At 36.1% G+C, this 21,800-nt stretch overlaps 1 protein-coding gene across 1 annotated transcript; it reads right to left on the bottom strand.

Annotated features, from left to right (window-relative positions):
• Nucleotides 1-1,629: 1,629 nt before the first annotated feature.
• Nucleotides 1,630-21,166, bottom strand: LOC122052976 (cation-chloride cotransporter 1-like). Its single transcript, XM_042614765.1, has 14 exons — nucleotides 21,015-21,166; nucleotides 18,454-18,628; nucleotides 15,378-15,527; nucleotides 14,918-14,996; nucleotides 12,839-12,930; nucleotides 12,181-12,295; nucleotides 11,588-11,688; nucleotides 11,338-11,399; nucleotides 5,939-6,190; nucleotides 5,675-5,789; nucleotides 4,848-5,042; nucleotides 3,944-4,341; nucleotides 2,947-3,108; nucleotides 1,630-2,792 (listed from the first exon to the last, which is right to left on the bottom strand). Exons 2-14 carry the CDS (start codon nucleotides 18,597-18,599, stop codon nucleotides 1,702-1,704), a joined length of 2,958 nt encoding a protein of 985 aa, XP_042470699.1. The 5' UTR covers nucleotides 18,600-18,628; nucleotides 21,015-21,166; the 3' UTR covers nucleotides 1,630-1,701.
• Nucleotides 21,167-21,800: the final 634 nt, after the last annotated feature.

Genomic DNA, 21,800 nt, shown 5'->3' with positions numbered 1-21,800 from the left:
AATCCTAAACCTTATTATGATAATATTTTATGTACTAATCACTAGATCCATCCGAAGGGACGCGTACCAACAGATCCATGCTCTTGATTTAATTGGTACATTCAGCTCGATATATCACCTGACTTGACTGATTCATTGCCCCACCCTGGAAGATCGCCAAAACATGCGATGGAAGATATTAAGATCTGGGCCGGCCGGTTCGGTCCATGACCACGACGAATAAGGTGGAAAGCCGGGCGAAGGGAGGGAAGGTGGATGCGATTGACTGACGAGACAGCATGCAGGACAAAGAGGAGGCGGGTGGGCGAGGTGAATGAATCTAGCTGGGAACGGAACGTGATGCGACGCATCGACGCGACGCGTGTTGGAATCGTGGAAAGATCGACATGACCGGGAATATATATAATAATTAATAGCTAGTCTACCTGTTCCATTAAAAGCTCTCACTGTTTCAGCAACAAATCTGGAGCGGACGGTGCGGCATTCAAAGTAATTCACTAAGATCAACAATAACGAAGAATATATTTACCGTCTGGAAGTGTAATAAATTGTAAGGTTAATTTATAATTAACTGTTAAATTGATCAGGAGTGAAAAGGTGTTTTTTAAGGATATATTCATATTTTATTATAATAAATCTATAACTCTCTAATCATCTTAACATTTATACGGAGATATTTTATGTTGGATCACCGAGAGATGAGCAACAATCTCACGCTTATAGAAACAAAAATATATATGAAAAATATTAAGCACAAAAAATATTTTAATAATAAAAAAAAATATATATCCCTAAAAGTTTCAATTTGAAGGAAAATATTGTTAAATAAAAATGTCCGTTAAACATTTTGACGGACATTTTAACTGTTTTAGCTCGAAAGTTTTTAAAAAATTCCGCCCTCACATATTGAATATATAATAGTTTTGTTTGCCTCAGTAAATAAGATAAATTACATTATACAATATTGTTTAGTTATTTTACATATTCATCAATTATAAAAGTCTATCAGCGTAGCAATCAACTAGGAATCAATGCCAGACTCCATAGCGAGTTAATTTATTATTTTATTATTATTATTATTATTTTTCTCTAAAAGTCAATAGCGTGGAATTTCAAAGGTTATATAATTATATGCTATGAATTTATTCGATAGACGAATAAAAAAAACCAAGCAACAAATAGGCAACCGGATTCGCTTCATCAGAATCCCAAATAGTTATGTTCGACAAAACTTGATAAAAGTGTAAATCGAAATGGGGATCCAAAAGACAGAGGAAAAGTTAATAAACAGATGATTAGATAAATTTTAGGTCAATTCCGATTATGCTTCGAATATACCTAAATAATTGGCACAAGGCCAACATCACCAAAAGCATAACATTTGTTATATCTTATTTTTGTAATTGATTCCTTTTTTTTTTTTTTTTTTTGAAAAAAAAAAACTTACGTCGACAATCAAAGTTGTTGAGTTCAAGCCTTTAGCCGAGCTTGACAAGCAGCATCCATAGACTTGAGATTGCTGTATCAAAAACGCAAGAAATAGTCCTGTAAATATACACTTTCTATTGGATTGTCAATCAGACAGTAAGTTTTTTTTTTCAAGCATATGAAAATTGAGGTTCCCATAAGTCCAAAAAAGAATCAATGAAATAATTAGGAGTTTAATGAAAATTGAAAATCGAGACAAAAAGGCAATTACAATTATGTGAACAGGGTAACAACATCTCTCCTATATCCCTTAACTATCAACATCCTTGGCACATTCTCAACTAAGAGATCCATATACTCCATGTAGAAATACGCTGGGTGATTTAGAGGGGGTGGAGGGAGGCTGACCAACACGACAGCTGCCATTCGTGAGTATCCAAGGATCGTCGAATTTAACTTCAGAGTCGTATAAAGGAACTTATCGACCTGTTGCTCGTTTACAATTACTGGCTTCCCATCAGCCATCAAGGGCCTTCCTTCACTTTTGGCAGCGTCCTTCATGTCAGAAAGGTACTTTGCAATTCGGCGTTGTGCGCCCGTAAATGCCTCCATCGACTCATCTTGTTGACCTTCATGGTTAGAATCTGACTCCCATGATTTCATTGGTATAACAATTACCTCAGCTTGCATGCGGAGGTCGTAAAGGAACTTCTTAACATCGGCCATGAGAACTTCAGCTTCTGTGTCCTCTTCGGCAATGCAAAAGACTTGAATCTTGCAACCCTCAAAACTTTCTTTTGTCAGGAGGAGCTGGGATAAGAGAAGCATGAGTCCCCCATCTCTCACGATCCAGTAAAGGTCAATCGTGCCAAATTGTCTTTGATATTCACCCGGCCATTCGTCGAGGCCCTTGACAATTACAACTGCTTTGTTGGCGATAATGCAATCATTGATGATGCTGACGAAAGTAGATGGAATCTGGAAGAGGTTCTCCCGGCGCCATATCTCCGGGTATCGCATAACTATAATATTGGGTTTAAGGTTGCCTAGTCCCATTGTCTGGACAATACCACGAAAGCCGTCAGACATTGTTGGAGCAACTATAATCTCAGCTACTCCTTCACAGCGTTTGTAGTTGATGTAGGTGCTCAGCTGACGGCTGATGGTCTTGGCATCCTCTGCCAATTCATGATAGTCACCATCAATAATTGAGACAAAGATTGACATCCCTCGACCCTTTTTCTTCATGCAGTTTGCGAAATCTGCTAGTTTTGGGTGACAAGGAACATTTTCAGGTAGTTTTCCCCACGGTCTGCAGAATATGAGCGGGATAGGGTACCAATTTTTAGGGTGTACCTGGTTTGCTGCAACAAAGGACAATTATAAGAAACCAACATTTGTAGCGGCTCTGCTAAACCAGATCGTGACGGCAGTATTTATAGCATTCAGCAAAAGATGTATTTAGCAGCATATTTTTCCTTGGAATCATAACAAAACCAGTATCTTGCGAAGGCATACCTCCCAGTGATCGAAGGCTACGCAAGGCTAGTTGAAAATAGGCACTCTTAAATCCATCCCCCCAGTCTCCAGCCTTACCTTTTTTGCTCACATAATAATATATCAGGCTAGCAAGGGCCAGAGACACCACAGTGAATAACCAGGAGATCAGGAACATGATCACTGGACAGAACAAAAATAATCTTAGAAATAATGAAAAAGAGATGCCCATGGACTACTTTTCTAAAGTTAAACAATTAGGGACAAGATATTTAGTTTGCAATTTACTATTTCTAGATAATTACTGCAAGAAGCAAGAAGCAAGAGGAAAAGGAATGAGCTTGCAAGCAACATCTAGCTCAACACCATACATTAGTTCTCAAATTCCATATTAAGAAAACACAACATACTTGCAGGCGTTCATTTTAGAAAAAAGAATCAAAATGTAAGATCATTAAAAACATGAAAGCAAGAGAAAAAGAAAATCATGAATTCCATGCAGAATAGAATATCATATGGTTGATCAGATATGGCCCATTCTTTCAAATTTGTCATGAATAGACAACGGGAAAAAAATCTAACACTGATTGATTGTTTCACAACAACATGATGAATGTAGTACTACTATATATTAAATGCTCTCTAATGAAAATAAAACATGACAGATCTAAAGAGTTATTAGAGAATTTAGCATAACAGCATCAGTCACAACCAGTAGCAAGCCAAATCACTACTGACTTAATAAGGTAAACAAACTGATGTATAAGAACTTCCAGACTTCTCAGAGAAGGTTTCCTGTTAATTTGTACATGAAATATCTGAAGCCTTTGAGTTATGTGGTAATTACTAATTCCTATGTATTTTCAAACTTATATTTTTCTTTTGTATACTGCAATTTGGTCTTGTACTGGCACATCCATTCGATGTAGTTTGTATATTATACAATTTCAAATTAGACACCTCAAGATCTAGTTAGGCTAGCAAAATGGAATGACTTTCTCCATGCAAATGGGCATACCAATGCAAAGAGATGCTCCAAGAAGTGACAGACTCCAATGGTGAAATTTCCATCTAGGGCGCCAGCTAGGAGCATCAAGTAGGTCAAGAAGGAAGCTAGATAAGTTGACTCCAGCATAACAAAGCAGGAAGAACATAGTTATAGTAGGTGTTATCAGATCCAGATTTCCAATTATAACACAGCAGATACAAACAAAGGCAGTAAAGAGAGTTGCCAAATGCGGTTCTCCTTCTGTGGCCATGAAATATTTAAGAACTGGGAGAATGTCATCGTTCGCTATTGCTGCGAGCAAGCGCGGTGCACCTGTCAAACTCTGAAGCGCTGCACCTAAAGTAGAGAGAACAATCCCAGCATATATAATCGCTGGAAAGGGCCAAGCAACTTCAGCAGTAAGAAGCCTGCACAATAAGGGAATAGGTCCAGCAACGAGAATAAACATTTAGGTCTGAAACACAGAGGAATATTGCAAGCACAAGAGTTTAATGTTACAGCCTTCGAGGCACTTTTTTTCTTCAAACCCAAGAATATTTTCCTGTAAATTTGACCTACTTCAACATACTGTTAACCTAGCATAACTATGTTTTCAAGTTAGGAAACATATTAAGAAGCTTTATGATGAGGAAATCATAAAAATACCATATAATCACATCCACATGTTCTTTCCCTTTTCAGGACCTACAAAACTCTTCTTTCTGGCGTGTAAATTTTTGATAGACAGATTTATGCTCTTATAGAAACAACAGCAGCTTCAAGTGCCAAAGTAAGGTACAAAAATTGCAAATTCGCAAGACTAAATAGAAGCTTGATTTGCAAGCAAGGTGATAGATTCTGTAGACGTTACAGGACTTTATAGTTTATACTCTCATGCACTATCTATATGATAACATAAGGAATTTTTTTTTACCGATTTGTCAGTAGCTCTTCTCTAGTGGCCAAGGATCCAAATAATATAACTGATATAAAATATAAAAAGGAGGTAATAAGTGTTGCAGAAAGTGTTCCAATTGGTATAGAGCGCTGTGTATCCTTCAAAGATGCAGATCGGTTTGAACCAGCCATGATTCCTGTTACAGCTGGAAAGAATAGACCCACCAATGCACTACAAAGAATAAAAAGAGAGAATAGAATATAAAGTTACTTCTTTACAATTTTAACTTGTACATATTATATATACTCAAAAGGGAAGGTGCCTAAGCTAAATTCCAACCTAATACATAAAGCGAACATAGCCAACTAGCACAGATGATATCCCGCATAAGAAATTTAATATGAAATTTGAACTCACAAGCCCTTACAATTCGGATATTAACAAACTGATCTAGTAAACAAATCTGCTACTGTCTTGTGGACTTGGGTTTGAAGCTTTGATGTTTACAAAAGCACAGTGAGATGCAATTCCATGGAACATGTTTAAATTCTCCAAATGAAAATAACATAAGCTGAATACTCTCGTCCAACAAAGTTTTATAATATAGTGATGATATTTTCCTTCATCTCAGCATACAACTGTGAATTACTTATATTCATTAAATTTCGTGTTTTGTCATATCACAGCCACTTTCTACTAGCCCCAGAGAACAAAATTTCTTATCAGCAGGTCTTAAGCAAGGACCTTAAGGCAATATTCAATTCAAGCAAACAAATAGGGATAGCCCTTTAAAAACCATACTACTTAACCTCACCATTATTCTTATGGGAAAACATAGATATGCTAAAAGTAACAAGACTTACTTGAAATTCCAGTATATAGGTCCTTCTGGATCAGGTATTCCGGCATTTGTAGTAAACTGATAATCAGAACTCCAATTCTCTTTGAATGTTTTTAATCTCAATCCAGTTATACCACCTGTTCCAGACTCCAAACAGAGCAACATATGCATGAGAGTCCACAAACAACGAAAGAAAAAGATGCAACTCATCCATAGAAGAGTTTATTGGCATACATAAAATAGTAATCAATTTTGATTAAAAAGAAAAAAAATAAAGGAATCTTACTCGAGCCATCACCCTTTGGACCTGAAAGAGCTCCAATGAATATGCAGGAAAGTGAAAAAAGTACAGGAATCAAGAAAGCTGGAGCTACCCTGTTTATCATCTTTACTCCTCCAAACACAACAAAGCAGAGAAGGATAGTCACAATAACTCCATAAACTTGAAGGTCATGCAAACTTGGAGTTGATATAGTTGTCATTACTTCAGTTATCGTACCATCAGCAGCAGTGCTGTTAGTGATGAGTGTGACAGTCTCTAAAAACACCAGAAGAAATACAATTAATAAGGATAAACAAGAAGTAAGAAATCAGATAAATGAAGCATTGGGGTCCTCGTTGCATCAAAAGGAAAACATATCCTTAAACTAACAGTGTCCTACACTCAAGAAACTGAACCTAAGAAATGTATTTTCATGGTTTAAAATTTCGTACCGCGTCGGGACATTGGTACCAACACTGGCACCACTGGCTGCCACAATCCGATAGCGATCTCTGCGAGGTCGCGGAGGCACCGCGATCCCATGGCTACCTCCGCAGGTTCGCGGGGGACCGTGATCCACATTTTTTCCTTTTTTATAACAAAACTATTTTATTTTCTATATTTTTTAATTTTTAAGTTAAAATTTTTATTTTAAATTAATATATTTTATATTTAAAAAATATGAAAGCGCACTGGTACGGCACAATACAGTACTAAAATCATATCATTCCGATCATAAACCCGAAACTCTAATACGACTCGAAATTTTAAACCATGTTTTCAAGAATATTGTGTAATGTTTCATTAGAAAGTTTCTGTCTTTTCTAACATAAAGTGGTATTTTAGCAACATCTCAAAATATCTCTACGACTCTACTACACATCTGAATAACATCCTCTGGGTAAACATTGACCGTTGTTTTGGTTTAGCTATCTCTGTAATTTTGTGTTTCAGAATATTTGTCTACTTCTGCATGCTTGTACATGAGGAGATAGTTTGATCTCTCCTGCTTCAAATTTATTGTATTTGGTCAGGAATTAACTCTCATTTCAACACTCATCTTAATGGCTGTTCTGGTTGTCCATGTTTTGTTACTCTTTCTACACACCAAAGAATTAAACTCAGCTCATTTTGTTATTTGCTCTTGGCCAGCATCATCCGCTGTCTTATTATTGACTATTTCTCCTTAAAAACAATTTCTCATACAATCATACTGTACTTCTTCAACATCACCAAATAGACACCGCAACCAATCTAATCTCATATATTATTTGCAAAACTAGTGTTCTAAAAATCGTCCTAGGCGGCTGCCTAGGTGCTAAGCGCCAGCGAACCGCACTGAAAACCTGCTAGTCGGCCAGCCTAGGTGGTCTTGGCACCTAGGCAGGATTAGGCGGCCCTTCACGCCGACTAATCGGTTGAATCGTCTAGGCACCACAGAAATAGTGCAGGTTTTCATGATTTTTTTTTTAGTTTGGGCTTTTAAATTTAAAACCCAGTTAAAAAAAAAACTAAAATGTAACCTTTTTTTTTGTGTTGGGCTTAAGTTTTATAATCCCTAAACTTTGGTCCAACAAGAAAATCGATTTGTTAGCATGTCCTAGCGGCTAGCACCAAACTTCATCTTCATCATACTAAGTAACCAGAGTTGGAGGAATCAAAGCGAGTGGAAAAGCCTACATTTTGGAGAAATCAGAGAGTTAAAAGGTTGGAGAAATCAATTTGAAGAAAAATTTATTGTTTGATCTTTCCTTAACTACGCAATTTGGAAGGGATTGAATTGAAAGTTGGTCAAAGCATTATTGAAAGATAATTTGACATTTCATCATACACTCGCAATATTCATTGAAGTTGAAAGGTAATTTGTTTTAATTTTGATACTTGCAAATTGAAAGATAATTTGTTTTAATTATTATGTAATTTACATGTAATTTATATTGATACCGTGGAATCCGCCTAGCGGCGCCTAGTTTCCCGCTTAGGTGTTAGGCGCTGATCTGGCGCCTAACTAGCGCCTAGCGAATTTTAGAACCTTGTGCAAAACTATGATCACAGTGCCCATGTAGACTCTATTTTCAATTGTTACAAAGATTATTAGTGTTAATTACCCCAGATAGTCCCCTTTATTTATGTTATTAATCATTACTGTAAAATTACCAAGTAGGTTCTTAGTATGTATGGCATTTACATTCCCTTCAGCTACTTCAAATATATCATGAAAATCTAGCTGGTAACAATCATATTCAATTCTAGAGCATCTCAAGGAATTGATTAGCAGATCTGCTCCAAATGCAGTGGCGATCTTATTCAATTTCGCTCTCTCTGATGAAGTAACAATCAATCTTTATCTACTTTGTCCTCCCATAGAACATTGGATTAAAATCCAAGCAGTTCGATTGTCATAATACAACTTCGTAAGCTTCATGAGAGCACGTCTGAACTTGATTACAATTCTTTGATCCAAATGAGCTCACATCCACTAGGGCCATAATGGTAAACTGTCTCTCCTCTTGATTAGCTAAGACAGTCTGCTATTTACTCTGAGGAAATTAAATTATATCTTGAAGGTTGCTTGATATAGTGAAAGACAACGACAAAGATAAAGGTAAATTGAAGTAATCTTCTCACGAGGAAAAAACTGTCAAAATTGTCAGCACAAACAACCTATCCCTTAACCATTAGGCAAACTTTAGCTGGTCTACAGTCAATCATAAAAGCATTTAACAATAAAAATCAACTTGTGGCCCATAGTAGACTTTCTAGGAGAAAGAGGAACCAACTCTACTGTCAACTCAGATCCCAAAGAGCCTCTGAGACAATCCGAGGAATTTGTTTTGAAGATAAAGAGGGCAAAAAAGAAGAATATTTAAGTGGCAGTGAAGCAAGCATACGATGAATAGCAAAAAAATAAGTGCGAACCAGAATATGCTCTAATGCTTTTGTGAAGACCAATGGGAAGGTTCAAGTTTGAGACAGAATCTGAAGTACTTTTGTGAAGAACAATGGGAAGGTCCAAATTAGAGGCAGCATCTGGGGTGATGTTAGGCAACAAGAGGATCAGAGAGTTCCGAGGATTTGTTGGAGCATGCCTAAGTCTTAGTTTTTAGCTATACACAAACAAAGGTGTTTCTTTCGGTCTTGTACAACACGGTGGTAGGAGGTACGAGAATCGTGAATTTAGGAAGCAAAGCATGTCTTGCACCACTCAGGAAGAGTGAGAAGAGTTGATAAGAGGGCCAATTGAAATAAAGTAACTTTCATAGAGAAAATGCATGGTGCAACTTAGGAGATAAACGAGGTAGCTCTTTTTGACACAGAAGCAACTAAAAAAGACACACTTCATAGATCGAGGTGTAACTTGTCTTATTCAATAGATAATAGATGGACAAAGCAACTACAATGTAGCACTTACAGGAGATGCAATTATAGAGCATCCCAAGGCTCAATTGACAATAGCTGAACTTCTTTGAAAAAGAATATAAGATCAACTGGGCTGAGCTCAGTTGACAAAAGCTGAACTTCTTTGAAAAAGACTAAAGATCAACTGGGCTGAGCTAGGCAAAAACTACTGTTAGCCCAATCAAAGAATTTAGGCTTAAAGGCACGCTGATCACTACAATGGATCGGCACAACAGGTTATTCAATGAACGTGCCAGATGTGACTCTACTGTTAGCTAGGATTGTGGGTCTGGCGGTTATAGGGAGCCCGAACAAACCCATAAACAAAAACAGGTGCAAGTTCAGATCTTGCTCTTCATGCCAAAAAAAAAACCTACTTAGTGAGTCTGATGTTAGCAACAGTGTCGTGTGGATGGCAGAATGGGCTAGGGGAGGGGTGAATAATGATTGTACCTACAATTACCAATTTATACTACTCTTACTTATACCTTAGCAAGTTCATATAAGAGTTAATGCAGCGAAATAAAAAAAAAATTGCACATAACACAATTGCTAAGAAGCTTATGTAACATGGTTGTGAATCCTCATTCCTACTCCATAGTGTATGAATCATTGATGAGTCTCTTCCAAAAACCCACTATCTTTCTTCTTTGTGTATACCCACCGAAGGCGAAAAACTTCTAGCACAAGAACATACAATGAGCTTAGAGGAATTACAATGAAAGACTCAATAACATATATCCAATCTCTACATTCACCTTACGCCCCTTTATCCTTTGCACCTTCAAGCTTTACTTGTTTCTATACTGATCTATTGTTGATCAGTTGATTGGTTTCCTGGCCGCTTCAACCTGAATCTGCCAATGACTACTTGAGTTGACTGAATTCCATTAACAATTGACCACTCCACTATTGCCCTTAGTTCACTCGATCGTTAAAATACAACTTTGCAGATCAATAATTCCTTCCGACTTTCCTAATACACCAAAAATTTTCATCAATGACTGACTAAATCACTAAAGATTCTATTCATGAACAAAAATATTCTATTCATCGGTTGATCAAATTGAGTTGACTCCTTAATTGACTTGCTCACCAATCGACTAGACTCATCTCTAATCGACTGGACTCATCTCTAGCTGATTATAATCATCCTAATGACTGAGTTTGACCTAAGTTGAGATTTATCCTCTCCCAAGGATACATTATCTCAACTCTCACAACTAGCATACGATAGGTTACCTTCCATAGTTTAACTTCTTCACCAAGGTCGTCTACCATCAAGTTGCTCGTTCTTCAAATGCATTGAGCACACAACTCGCTTTATATATCATCCTTCAGGCTTCACCTACATACTTCTCCTTCTTCCGACAGTCATCAACCTTGCACCTTGACACTCATCCTGTAGTTCCTCAAATGTACCATATTATTCTTCTCAAATCTCTAATGGACCTGAAGCCACCAAGCCAACCAACTTGGCTGCGCCAACTCATCCTTCACGAGCTTCTCCAACACCACCTTGGTGCTTCTCGTCCCGCAATCCCTTAGTTGCCTAACCTTCTTTGATCTTCATTACATATTTTTACAAATGAGCTCAATGACGATACTAACTTTTTACTAGCATTGTAATTCATTGAAGGCGATTCACAAGGGTGATTGAACTTTGCAATTTCAAAGAACACTAGGGGTCCTTGTAATTCGACAAACTTATTTTCAATCAAAAAAACATAAAATTGCTGTAAATTTAGTTCTAAATATATGCACTTTTTTTACAACCAATATCTTCTTGCAATACAATTGCAATTTGCTTTTTATTAATAATGGAAAGCATAGGTCAAAATTTACAAATCTTGAAAGATTAGCACACCTAACAGGTAACCTCATGCTCAATCTGGTGGTTTGATCTACACAAGCTGAATATCCAAACCTCAACTCCATAAGTGCATCAAATAGAAGAGATTTATTTTATCTTATTTTTCCTATTTTCTGGTGAACAAAGAAATCTTACTGCCAACCTAAATTACCTCTAAACAATCCAGCAGCAGGCACAGCATCCAAGAAGGTCTCCACAGCTCCCAAGACATACCTGAAGTCATTAAAAAAGTGAAGAAGTAGCAAAGAAGCAAAAACTGAAAAGTGAAAACACTACATGCTCCATATCTTGTGATTAAATTACTTTCACACACATTTGAAACAGAGAAACAGCAGAGATTTAAATATAAAGTACCAAAGAAAATTATAAAAACTATGAAAAAGAAAACTAGATAGACTTACATAGCACCAGCAATTGCATTGCCAAGGAAGAAGCATAGTCCAATGCTAACTCCAACTTCTGGACCCAAGGACCTTCCAATGAGATAATATGGTCCACCTCCCTGAATGTTCAAACTAAATGTTAACTCGAAATTTGTTTAACTAATAATCCTTGGACTAAATATATCAAACATGCAACAAGGAAGGAATATAAAAGATATCACAGTGATAAACCAAACAAAGCAACCTGGATCAATTGCTAAGACTTGTTTAAACTTCCTTTAAGTGAGTCTATTTTCAAGGTAGTATTTGATTCTTTGACTCTTCATCTAATTTCTTGGTAGCTTTGTCAGATACTACACATGGAGACCAACTCCAGGTGGGCACTCATATTCCTTCCTATTGATTATGTAAAAAATTCTTAGGAGTAATTGCCTGGTATCATCGACACTCACGTTGGATGATTGTACTAGAGTCAAGCAGTATAGCTAGTAGTTTCATGCATCTTCAAGAATGCTAATTCCAGTTTTCCAAGCAAGACTGAAATCCAAAAGCTTTATGGGCCTGGATCCAAAGACTAAATACTAAATCTCTCCAAGAAAAAAAATGTTTACCTTCATTGCCCCATTCGTTGCAATGGCACTTAGTGATATTGTCGTTAAGAAAGTGCAAGATCCACAAAATGCAACCAATAGAAGACCCTCACCGATGCCAGCCATGCCCACAATCCTATAAAAATAAATACCAAATATTATCGCCCACAATCAATAAGTTTCAATGAAGATCAAATCAATGTATTCTTATCAAGTCCAACAGACTCCTTCCAAAATAAGTTTCGGAGCACTCTGCATTATCAAGCCTCTCAACCACTGTAGCAACATTGTATCTCCGTCACCTTCAGATGTCTTTTCAATTTTATTTTAATATTTGAGTTTCCTTTTAAACATAGATTGTATCAATGTTCTTGGTTGAAGAAGCATTAAAAGTTGTCAGTTACACACGATATGGTCTAGCTTCACATGAGGTACTTTGTCTTTGGGTATTAAACCAAAGTCCTATAGTGCAATAATTCTCCCTTTAAAAATTCAATACAGTTTTTATCCCTCTTGACTATTAGAATAACTAGCGTTGCTATATTGGTTATCATGATACTTAATTGACATGTTAGATACTAGGAATGCCGTTATTATGTTACAGTGTTAAAATAAAAACGGCACTAATGCATTCAAGCTAGCATTGGAAATTAATAAATCAAATTATGATGTAATTCACCAGGTAAAACGGATATAGTATATGATTCCCAAGATATTCTGAAAGCAAGGTACAAAAACACCCATCATAGTCCCAAGCTTTGAACTGGCAACCTGCAAAAAGAAATATTGACAACCAACATGAAAGACAGTAGTATGGTTGTGAATAATCTGTAATATAAAAATCACCTTTTAGATTTGACTTAAGAAGTTGTAAACTACAAGAAAAGAAGCATAAAAGAGTCTAACACAACTTACAGACCAAAGAAACATTGTATACAAGGAGACTTATTACAGTACATAAGCTTCTGAGACTACATTGACGTTCAATTTCAAAGGACAGTATCAACCAGTTTATTTGTAAGAACCTTAAGGGTGCGTTTGGTTCAAGTTATCACTTATAATCTTGGTTATGTAATTACCTAGTAATCACATAACTAAAGTTATAGGGAATAAAACATAACCTAATATTGTTTGGTTCAATTCTAAGTAATGTAGCACAAACTTGTTTGTTTGGAGGTTCTAATGTATAACCTAATTTAATATTTACTGTATTATCCTTTGTTCCACCTAAGATATTTTATAACTAAATCAAATTAATATTTGATTATTTTTTAAAATAAATTAAATTATAATATTAATATTAATAATATAAATAAATAAAATTAGATAATATTTTCTTTTTTATTTTATAATCTATTTAAATAATTTATTAAAGTTAATAATGAAGTTTTACTTATAATTTGTTTTAATTTAATAAAGTTTTAATTAAAATAGTAACATTTAAATTAAAATAGTAAAATTAAAAAAAAAAACGCCGCAGATAATAGTAAAGTTGGTTCTTCTCCCTCGCGTTGCCCACCGCCCGCCCGTCTCCCATTGCCTGCCGCCCACCGCTGACCTCCGCCCGACCTTTTCCCGTCAACCTCCATCTACCGCCACCTCTCACTGCCACCATCCAGCGATCTGCTGCCATCTTCGACGACATCTGCTATTGCCCGTCGACCGCCGCCAGCCGCTTGTTGCCGCCATCCAACGATCTGCTGCCACCTCCGACGACGCCGACCGCCGCCCGACGCCTGTTGCTGCAGCCTACTGCCACCTTCGTGCTCTGGTCATATCACTTCAAGGATAATTTCGGAAGGAAAAAAATTCTTAACCTCAGGAATCAAGAAAAACCAAGGCAACCGAAGGTATTTCTATTCCGGGTTGGATGCCCCAATTGATGACGTGTGCTGACGTTTCGGAATCGAGGAAAACTTAGGAATCCAAAAAAACCTCGAACCAAACACGGTTATCGTGAATAACCATAGACAGATAACCAAGGTTACCCACGATAACCCCGAACCAAACACGCCCTCAAAGGTACAGGTCATAACAGCAACATTGAATACCTGAAAAGGTACTTGCAGACTTGCTTCAAAAAAAAGTAAAGTTTCACAACCTAAATTGTTTTCTCAAAAGTGACAACCTGCAACCATGGTTCTATCCCATCTCAAGTTTTTCACAAGCATAGTTGAAAATTTTTCAACAAAACTGAAAATCTAGTGCAGCACAATCAACAACTTTACATAAAACAACTATTCTGCACATTGTTGTTCCCATTTTCCGTATGAATGTGAAGAAACATAATGATGCAAACAATGGAGGGAGGTGAAACTAGTGGTGCACATCCACCTTATCATATTCAATAATGTCCACCATCCACTGCCCTATGTTTAGTCAGCTCAGTTTCCTTGTCTTTGCATATGATGAGATATTAGATGGTATGAGGTTAGCAAATAGAAAAATTATTGCACGTGTGCAAAGATTCTTTTTGGGCCAATTCTTAGGGTTTAAGTAGGAAGCAAATATGTTGCTTTTCCTGAGGTTGTCAGGCAAAGGGATCAATTCAGGTTGCCAGACTTGGTTTACTTCAGCAGCTATAATGTTGGAAGAAATCTTTGGAAACATAAGGTTAAAGAGGTATTGAAGCAGGAGATGATGTTTGAATAAGTGAATTCTACCAATGCCAGTAATAAATATATATATATCCTGAGACTTTTTCCAGCTAAAGAAAAGCAAATTACAGAAGTTATAACCAGAAAACTGACAAGAGTACCTCTGGGCTCCCAAGAGCAATGGATATGTCCTCACCATCTCTTGGGCATGAGGGTGTTTGAACATGTTCCCCTGTCATACTGTAATGATTTAATCAATTAAAATTTGAAGAAGGTGATTAATCCAAGGTTTAAATATGTATGATTCCAATTGTACTTATTAGTCAGACTAGATAGTTACACAAGTACAGTTGGTAAACCAACTATATGCCACACTTGAGTGTTTCAAAACATTTATTGTCAATATACCAGAGATATAAATACATACATATTCAGTCCAGAAGGTCTGATATTAATACTGGACTGGAATTTATACCTTAATTGCAACAATATACCAAACATTAAAATCTGACGATGAATTAGAGAGAAAAAAACAACTAATTGATGATTTATTGAGCAATGACAACAACAAAAAGGAGGATGAATGTTAAAAAGATAGCGGATTCAAATTTTATGACATACCGTTTGAGTCCCAGTATATTAACAAGAGAATCAAAACCAAATAGTTCCAACTTTGATTCCCTCTGGACAGTGTTAGACCCATCATGACCATGAGAGAAACCTTCCATTGTGTTGGGAAAAATCACTGATTTTGATGGTATCCTAATTGGCCTACAGAGGAAATATATATATTTTTTCAGCAATCAACCACAAAAAGAGCAACAGAAAACCTATGCTAGCAAAATAAAAAGTAAAAGTGAAGGTACACATTGCAAATAAGTTGTTTCTAAAAAAATCCATATTTATCAAAATTTAATAACATTATATTCCATAACCTAGCATGTGAAATAGGAAATCCAATCCTTGATCCAGTAATAAACAGAAGTTGAAGATTTGTGACAATGAAAGGAAAAAAGGCTTCATAAGATATGCACACCACAGTAGAACCAGAATGCAGAATGCATCAGGAGTTCTCCTGATGGGAGAAATGAGGCCTAAAAGGATAGATGTAGTTGCTATTTAACCCATACCAAACCCAAAAATGCAACTTACAATGAGATTATCATTGAGCATTCATGAAAATTAAAAAAGATCCTTTCACATTAATTACAAGAAAATCTTAAGCCAAGCTAATGAAGCCATTACAACTCAACAATGATGTGGTTTGCACACATTAATTATGACTCAAGCCAAGAGAATTCAAAGGGACCTCATCTCAGCTGTTCAGTATTGCTTTTTATATGCCTATATATATTGACATGTTTATTGATGCCTATATACTGTAGGAAAATTTCAACCCTTTATTTCCTCACTTTGATTTTCTACATGATGGGACATGGTTTCTATCAACTTGGTATCAAAGTGGGGTGGGTTCCTCACCATTTCCAATCATATTCACATTATAATTCCTCCATCACCATCACCACTACCATCATTAACACAATCTCATCATAATCCCATAACACCAGTGATATTCATTGCTAGCAACAAAGTTATCAACAACTCAATCCTAAATCTCCCCAACACGGTTACGATTTTATTTGAAAAGGTTTCCTTTACAATTTTATTATTTGTTTATTTATATTAGAAGAATAAAAATATTATTAATGTAGGTGTTGAGCACAACTTATAGTTTTGATGTATGACTAAGGTTAAAGTTAGGTTTGTTATGATCTAACAAGTTGTGTCAAATGTGCAGGAGCATATTACTTGACAAGTGGCAAAGTCCTAGTGAAGTTAGGCAAGTGAAGTCCTAGTTGTGAACCAGGCAATGACTAAGTTCTAGTGGAGCAAGGAATCTGAAGTCGTGATTAGGAGTCAAGCAGGAACTAAATCTTGGTTGGAAACCAAGCAAAAAAGTTCTAGCTGGGAGCTAGGTGAATCAAGTCTAAGTGGAGTCGGCTAGGAGCTGAAGGCTTAGCGAACAAGACCGTAAGTTGGGAGTTGAAGCTTGGCGGACAAGATCAAGTGGAGTAAGTCGGGAGCTGAAGCTTGGTGGATAAGACCAAGTGGAGTAAGTTGGGAGCTGAAGCTTGGCAAACAAGTTCAGGTGGAATTGGCTAAAAGTAGAGTAAGTTGGGAGGTGAAGCTTGGCAAACAAGTCCAGGTGGAATCGGCTAAGAGTTGTAGCTTGACAACTAAGTCTAAATGAGTCAACTGGGAGCTGAACGTTTAGACCCAAAGTAAGTGTGAGTAACTTTACATTTTGTATCCTACTCATTACGTATAACAACAACAGGGAAGCAATGTTTGATGGTTAGGTGATCGGAGGGAGTCCAGAGCGACTGACTGGTAATAACTCTCGGCAAGTAAAGTCGAAGGGTTCAGGCGACCATATCTAGGTCGGGACAACTGGAGCATACGGGCGATAGGAGTAGCTTCCAAGCGAACGGGAGATGGAGTTATCTAATAATCCAAGTAAGTCAGGGCAAGATTAGATTTGACCCCTCTCCAAGCAATCAGAGGGCTTCTAGTCAACTAGAGAGCTCCATTAAAGTTATCTATCAAATAGACGTTCAGCATGCATCCAGGCGACCAGATAAGGTCTATATAAAGAGCATTGAGGCATAGCTTGAAAATCACTCAAACACTCATTCTATCAATCTCTTGTGCTAGTGCTCTCTCACCTTTTGTACTGCGACACGCTGCAACTTGCGCTTTATTTCTAATCGGCAACACCTAGAGTAACATTTCATTTATTTTTGTATTGCAATATTCATTGTATTCGTGCTTAACTCTTTATATACTTTTTTTGTGAGATTTTACCACCTCCAGAAGCTTTCTAGATATGGGAAATTAGAAATAAGAATCATATTTTTTATAATTGTTGCATGTGCCTTTATTTCTAATTTGGTTAATCAACTACTTGCATGCTTACATTGCTTTGCTATACTTGATTGAATCAATTCTACGCTATTTTTATTTCCGCTGTGCTATTGAATTGATTCAATTATTTAAGTTATCATCTTCTTATAAAATTCGTAACGTTATCACCCACCCCCCCCCCCCCTAGCGTTGAGTTCAATATTAAAAAAAATGCATGCAATTCTAACACAACAGCAGGAAGGCCAAGGTTCACTTTATGTATGTCATTAACAAAATCAAGAGGAAACTAGAGGGGTGGGTGGAACACATGCATTCAATGGTATCAATGGTAGGCTGGATCACTTTGGCTAAAATAGTTAAATCGTTAGATCAGGAAATCATATCTGATATCAAATCTCTTTGGCATAACTTGAGATGTAGTGTATTATGTCTAGCCCGGTCCGACAAGTAAACCAGCCAACCAAGTCCATATCGTGCTCAGCTCAAGCATGGCCCATAGACACCACTACATACATACCATCCTCTATCCCAATGAACATGAATGAGATTGTAATTCTTGAAACTCCCATAGGAGATAGCAGATTGGTACCAAGTTACATATAGTAATTAAATTGAAAATATTATAAAATAAAGTAAATTGTATTCACAAAAGCATGATAAGTTTAAAGATGAAGCCGATAAGTAACAAGAAAATGATTTTGCGAATGAGACACCTATAAGACACAAGTTACGGAATTAGTGGAAATAATAAAAGTTTCAAATAAGGAATTACTTCAGTGGTATCTCTGGGGACAATCTAGACTCCATAGACAGCATTTGGACATCAGATCCTTCATGAGAAACCATAGGTCTATGATTTTGTCCACCCATTGAAGACATTTCGTCATCTGCACTTTCAATTTCACCATTGCCCATCATCAACTATACTGAAAAATAGTTTAGCAGACCTGTAGAATATCAACAGAATCAGGATCACAATAACTCATTAATTATCAACAACAACAAAAAATGTTCTTATCTATCAAGTAAAACAGCATATAAAATATGGAAAAAGAATTATGAAAATTAAATTTTCTGGGTGTGCCATGCATATTATATTTCATTTTTTTTAAAAAAAATGTAATGCTGCATTTATGTTATCCAATGAGCAGCAGCCTCACCAAAACATGAGATATACTAAAGCTCCTACTAGGCAACCAAAAGGCGAAAACTGAACTACCATACTTTCAATGATTTGCAAATAAGGATGTACATGTTCAAGAGCCAAGAACATAAAAAATGCATGCAGTCGCATGAATGATATCTTATCTAACTTACTATTCTTAGTCTAACTTAAGACAATACCTCAGTTTATGCATCAGGCCATATTATTTTATATACTTTTAGATACCAAAAATATTCTAAACAGAGTAGAATTATTTTGAGGATATTTTGTAATTTTTAAAGTGAAGACGATTGGTTGGACATGATTCATAATTCTATAATCCATCAAAACAATTCATGATTCAAACCTTGATTAGAAGAAGTTAAAAAAGAAGATTTCTGTAATATTCAATTACGTTTTGCTCAGTATTTTTCTTCACAACATTCAATCTGTTTTGCTCATCACTTGGACCACAGTAAGAATTGGAGTTAGACAAGAATCAATTAACAAACAGTATGAATCAGCTCACGAACCCGATTCATGAGTCATACTTTATAAGGGCCATCATTTGTATCTACCAAAAGACAACATTATTTGAAGTCTTAACAAACTCTCTATTAAGTAGGGTTGTAAATGAACTAAACATTGTAAACAAGCTTAGTGTTCGACTTGATAAGAGTTTGTTTATATTTGTTCAATACACATAAGATCAATTAAATAAACAAGATTGAATAACTCATTAAACTAAACAAATAAGCTTAAACACATATATGTTCAGTTCGTTAACGTTTGTGAACAATATTCGCGAACCATGTTCATTAATAAAACTCTTATCAACATGCTAAATAAATAAACTTTTAAAATAAACAAATAAGTTTGAATTATCAAGCTCAATAACCAATCAAACAAACAAAAGTTTCAAACATTCAAACAAACTTGACTGGACAACTCGATAACATCTAAACGAACCAAGCTCAAGCCAAGCTTGAACTAAGCTCAAGCTCATAAAAAATAAACTAAGCCAAGCTTGAACAATCATTTCAATGACTTAGTTCATTTTAGGCTCGGCTTTATCAAACAAGCTTGAACACCCCAAAGTTTTGCTCGGCTCGGCTCGGCTCGGCTTCGCTTGTTTACAATCCTACTATTAAGCTATCCGTGTTGAGTAAAAATGGCTTACATTGCCTGAAGACTAAAATAAAGAATCCAAGGCAGCAATACGAATAAACTCAATTTAGTTGGCCCGTAGGATTGGTAGCCAGTTAGGCATTTCAGCTTGGATTTTGAAGCAGTTCTTTTCATATTGATAGGGGCAGCCATCTGCCATCCCGTCTCATAAAATAGTTTGGCGTTGAATGACTTTACTGACCATAAATGCTTTTGAAATAATAAAAGTGCCTTATTCCATACCTATAAACAAATGAAATGCAAGAAATTTTGATCCTATCAAGTGTGCACCTAGTAGTACTTCTTGCTACCGGAATACAAATTAAATGATGCATCATTAAACAGAGGTGAATGTTTGCATACAAATAGCAAATACCTGGTTGAATCTTCTATACATACAAAACATCTTATGTTAGTTACTCATCTCTTTAGAACCATTATGTATACCTAGCAACCAAGCTTTAAGTAGATTTTAAGAAATTCCTAGGGTTCGAATAAACTAAAATAACATATAACTATAAGCTGCCAGAAGTTAAATCTGAAGAAGAAGAAAAAAAAAAACCATTACATTGGTAAGTTTAAACTTCTATCTGATTCTGAGAACATTTATACAGAAACGCCTAGAACATACGACATACAGAAGCACCTGCTAACATATTTCGTGGCCTGTTACATGATAACAGGAATTTGAACCAGACATTCTTAGTCACACTCACGTTGTAGCTAATCTAATTCCACTGTTCCTCCTATGAGATTTAGCCACATTTCACAGGTATATCAAGTTCGTTACACCGTTCATGACTGATGACTTGATCCATGATTGTTAAATTTCCTTCATGAGCATTCTGATACTCAATAGATAATATATTCTCCAAAATATTCTGATTCAATAAAACAACATAGCTCCATCAAAAATTGTTCGATCACGACCGGGACAGGCATCCGACAGCAGGAGATCTTAATCGAAGAAAAACCAATGGCATTCCTGCCTTTGTTTAAAGGCGAACAAAAAAAGGGCTTACTCTTGACTGAACTGTGGGTCGGATCTCGACCGAACTGGAGGTTCCTTAACCCGGATCGCTCCCTCCCAAGAACTGTCGTTGCCTTGTCGAAACTGTAGATGGCGAGGATCGGCCGGAGCACCGGCGGGGAGAAAGAGCAGAGGCCTGCGCGTGTCGAAGGAAGGAAGGGAAGGAAGGAGCGGAGAGGAGAGAGATTGGAACTATAAAGACTCGCTAAGCGGATCCATCGCATCCCCGAAACGCGCCCGATGTGTCTCGATCACGATTCACGAATGCATTCGTAGAATATAATATATATATATATATATATATATATATATATATATATATATATATATATATATATATATATATATATAATTCTATCTCCCTTCTTTTTTTTTTTAGCTTTAATTAGGTTTGAAGTTGAAGTTGACTTGAGCTTTAAAACTTTTACATTTTAAAATTTGTTCATTTGATTAGTGAACTTGATATTACGAGGTTGTTTGTTTTAAAACTTTTTTGTTTATTTATAGATTTATGTATAAGTTTGATAAGAGTTTTATTGATGAATATATGATTCATTATATTTGTTTATGAACCTTGTTTATAAACAATTTACTATTTTTTATATTAACGAACATTAACGAGTTTCAACATATATGCATTTAAGTTTGTTTATTTTTTAGTTTAATAAGTTGTCCAAATTTGTTAATTTAATTGACCTTGTACATGCTGAATTAACCTAAACAAGTTCTTACCCATATGCAAATCACCGCGCTTTTGATTCATTTATAAATCATACTA

This window comes from Zingiber officinale, chromosome 3A (genome assembly GCF_018446385.1).
Source record: "Zingiber officinale cultivar Zhangliang chromosome 3A, Zo_v1.1, whole genome shotgun sequence".
In the NCBI taxonomy this organism is placed as follows: Eukaryota; Viridiplantae; Streptophyta; class Magnoliopsida; order Zingiberales; family Zingiberaceae; genus Zingiber; species Zingiber officinale.
This window is presented reverse-complemented; position numbering and strand designations above follow the sequence as displayed.

Bases quoted from the DNA above. Each gene is read 5' to 3' on its own strand.
- LOC122052976 (XM_042614765.1), bottom strand. From the start codon at position 18,599: ATGATGGGCAATGGTGAAATTGAAAGTGCAGATGACGAAATGTCTTCA. The intron at 12,931-14,917 runs GTACTCTTGTCA...TTCTTTTTGCAG, and splicing joins TTGCTCTTGGGAGCCCAGAG to GTTGCCAGTTCAAAGCTTGG. The intron at 11,400-11,587 runs GTAAGTCTATCT...TAATGACTTCAG, and splicing joins AATGCAATTGCTGGTGCTAT to GTATGTCTTGGGAGCTGTGG.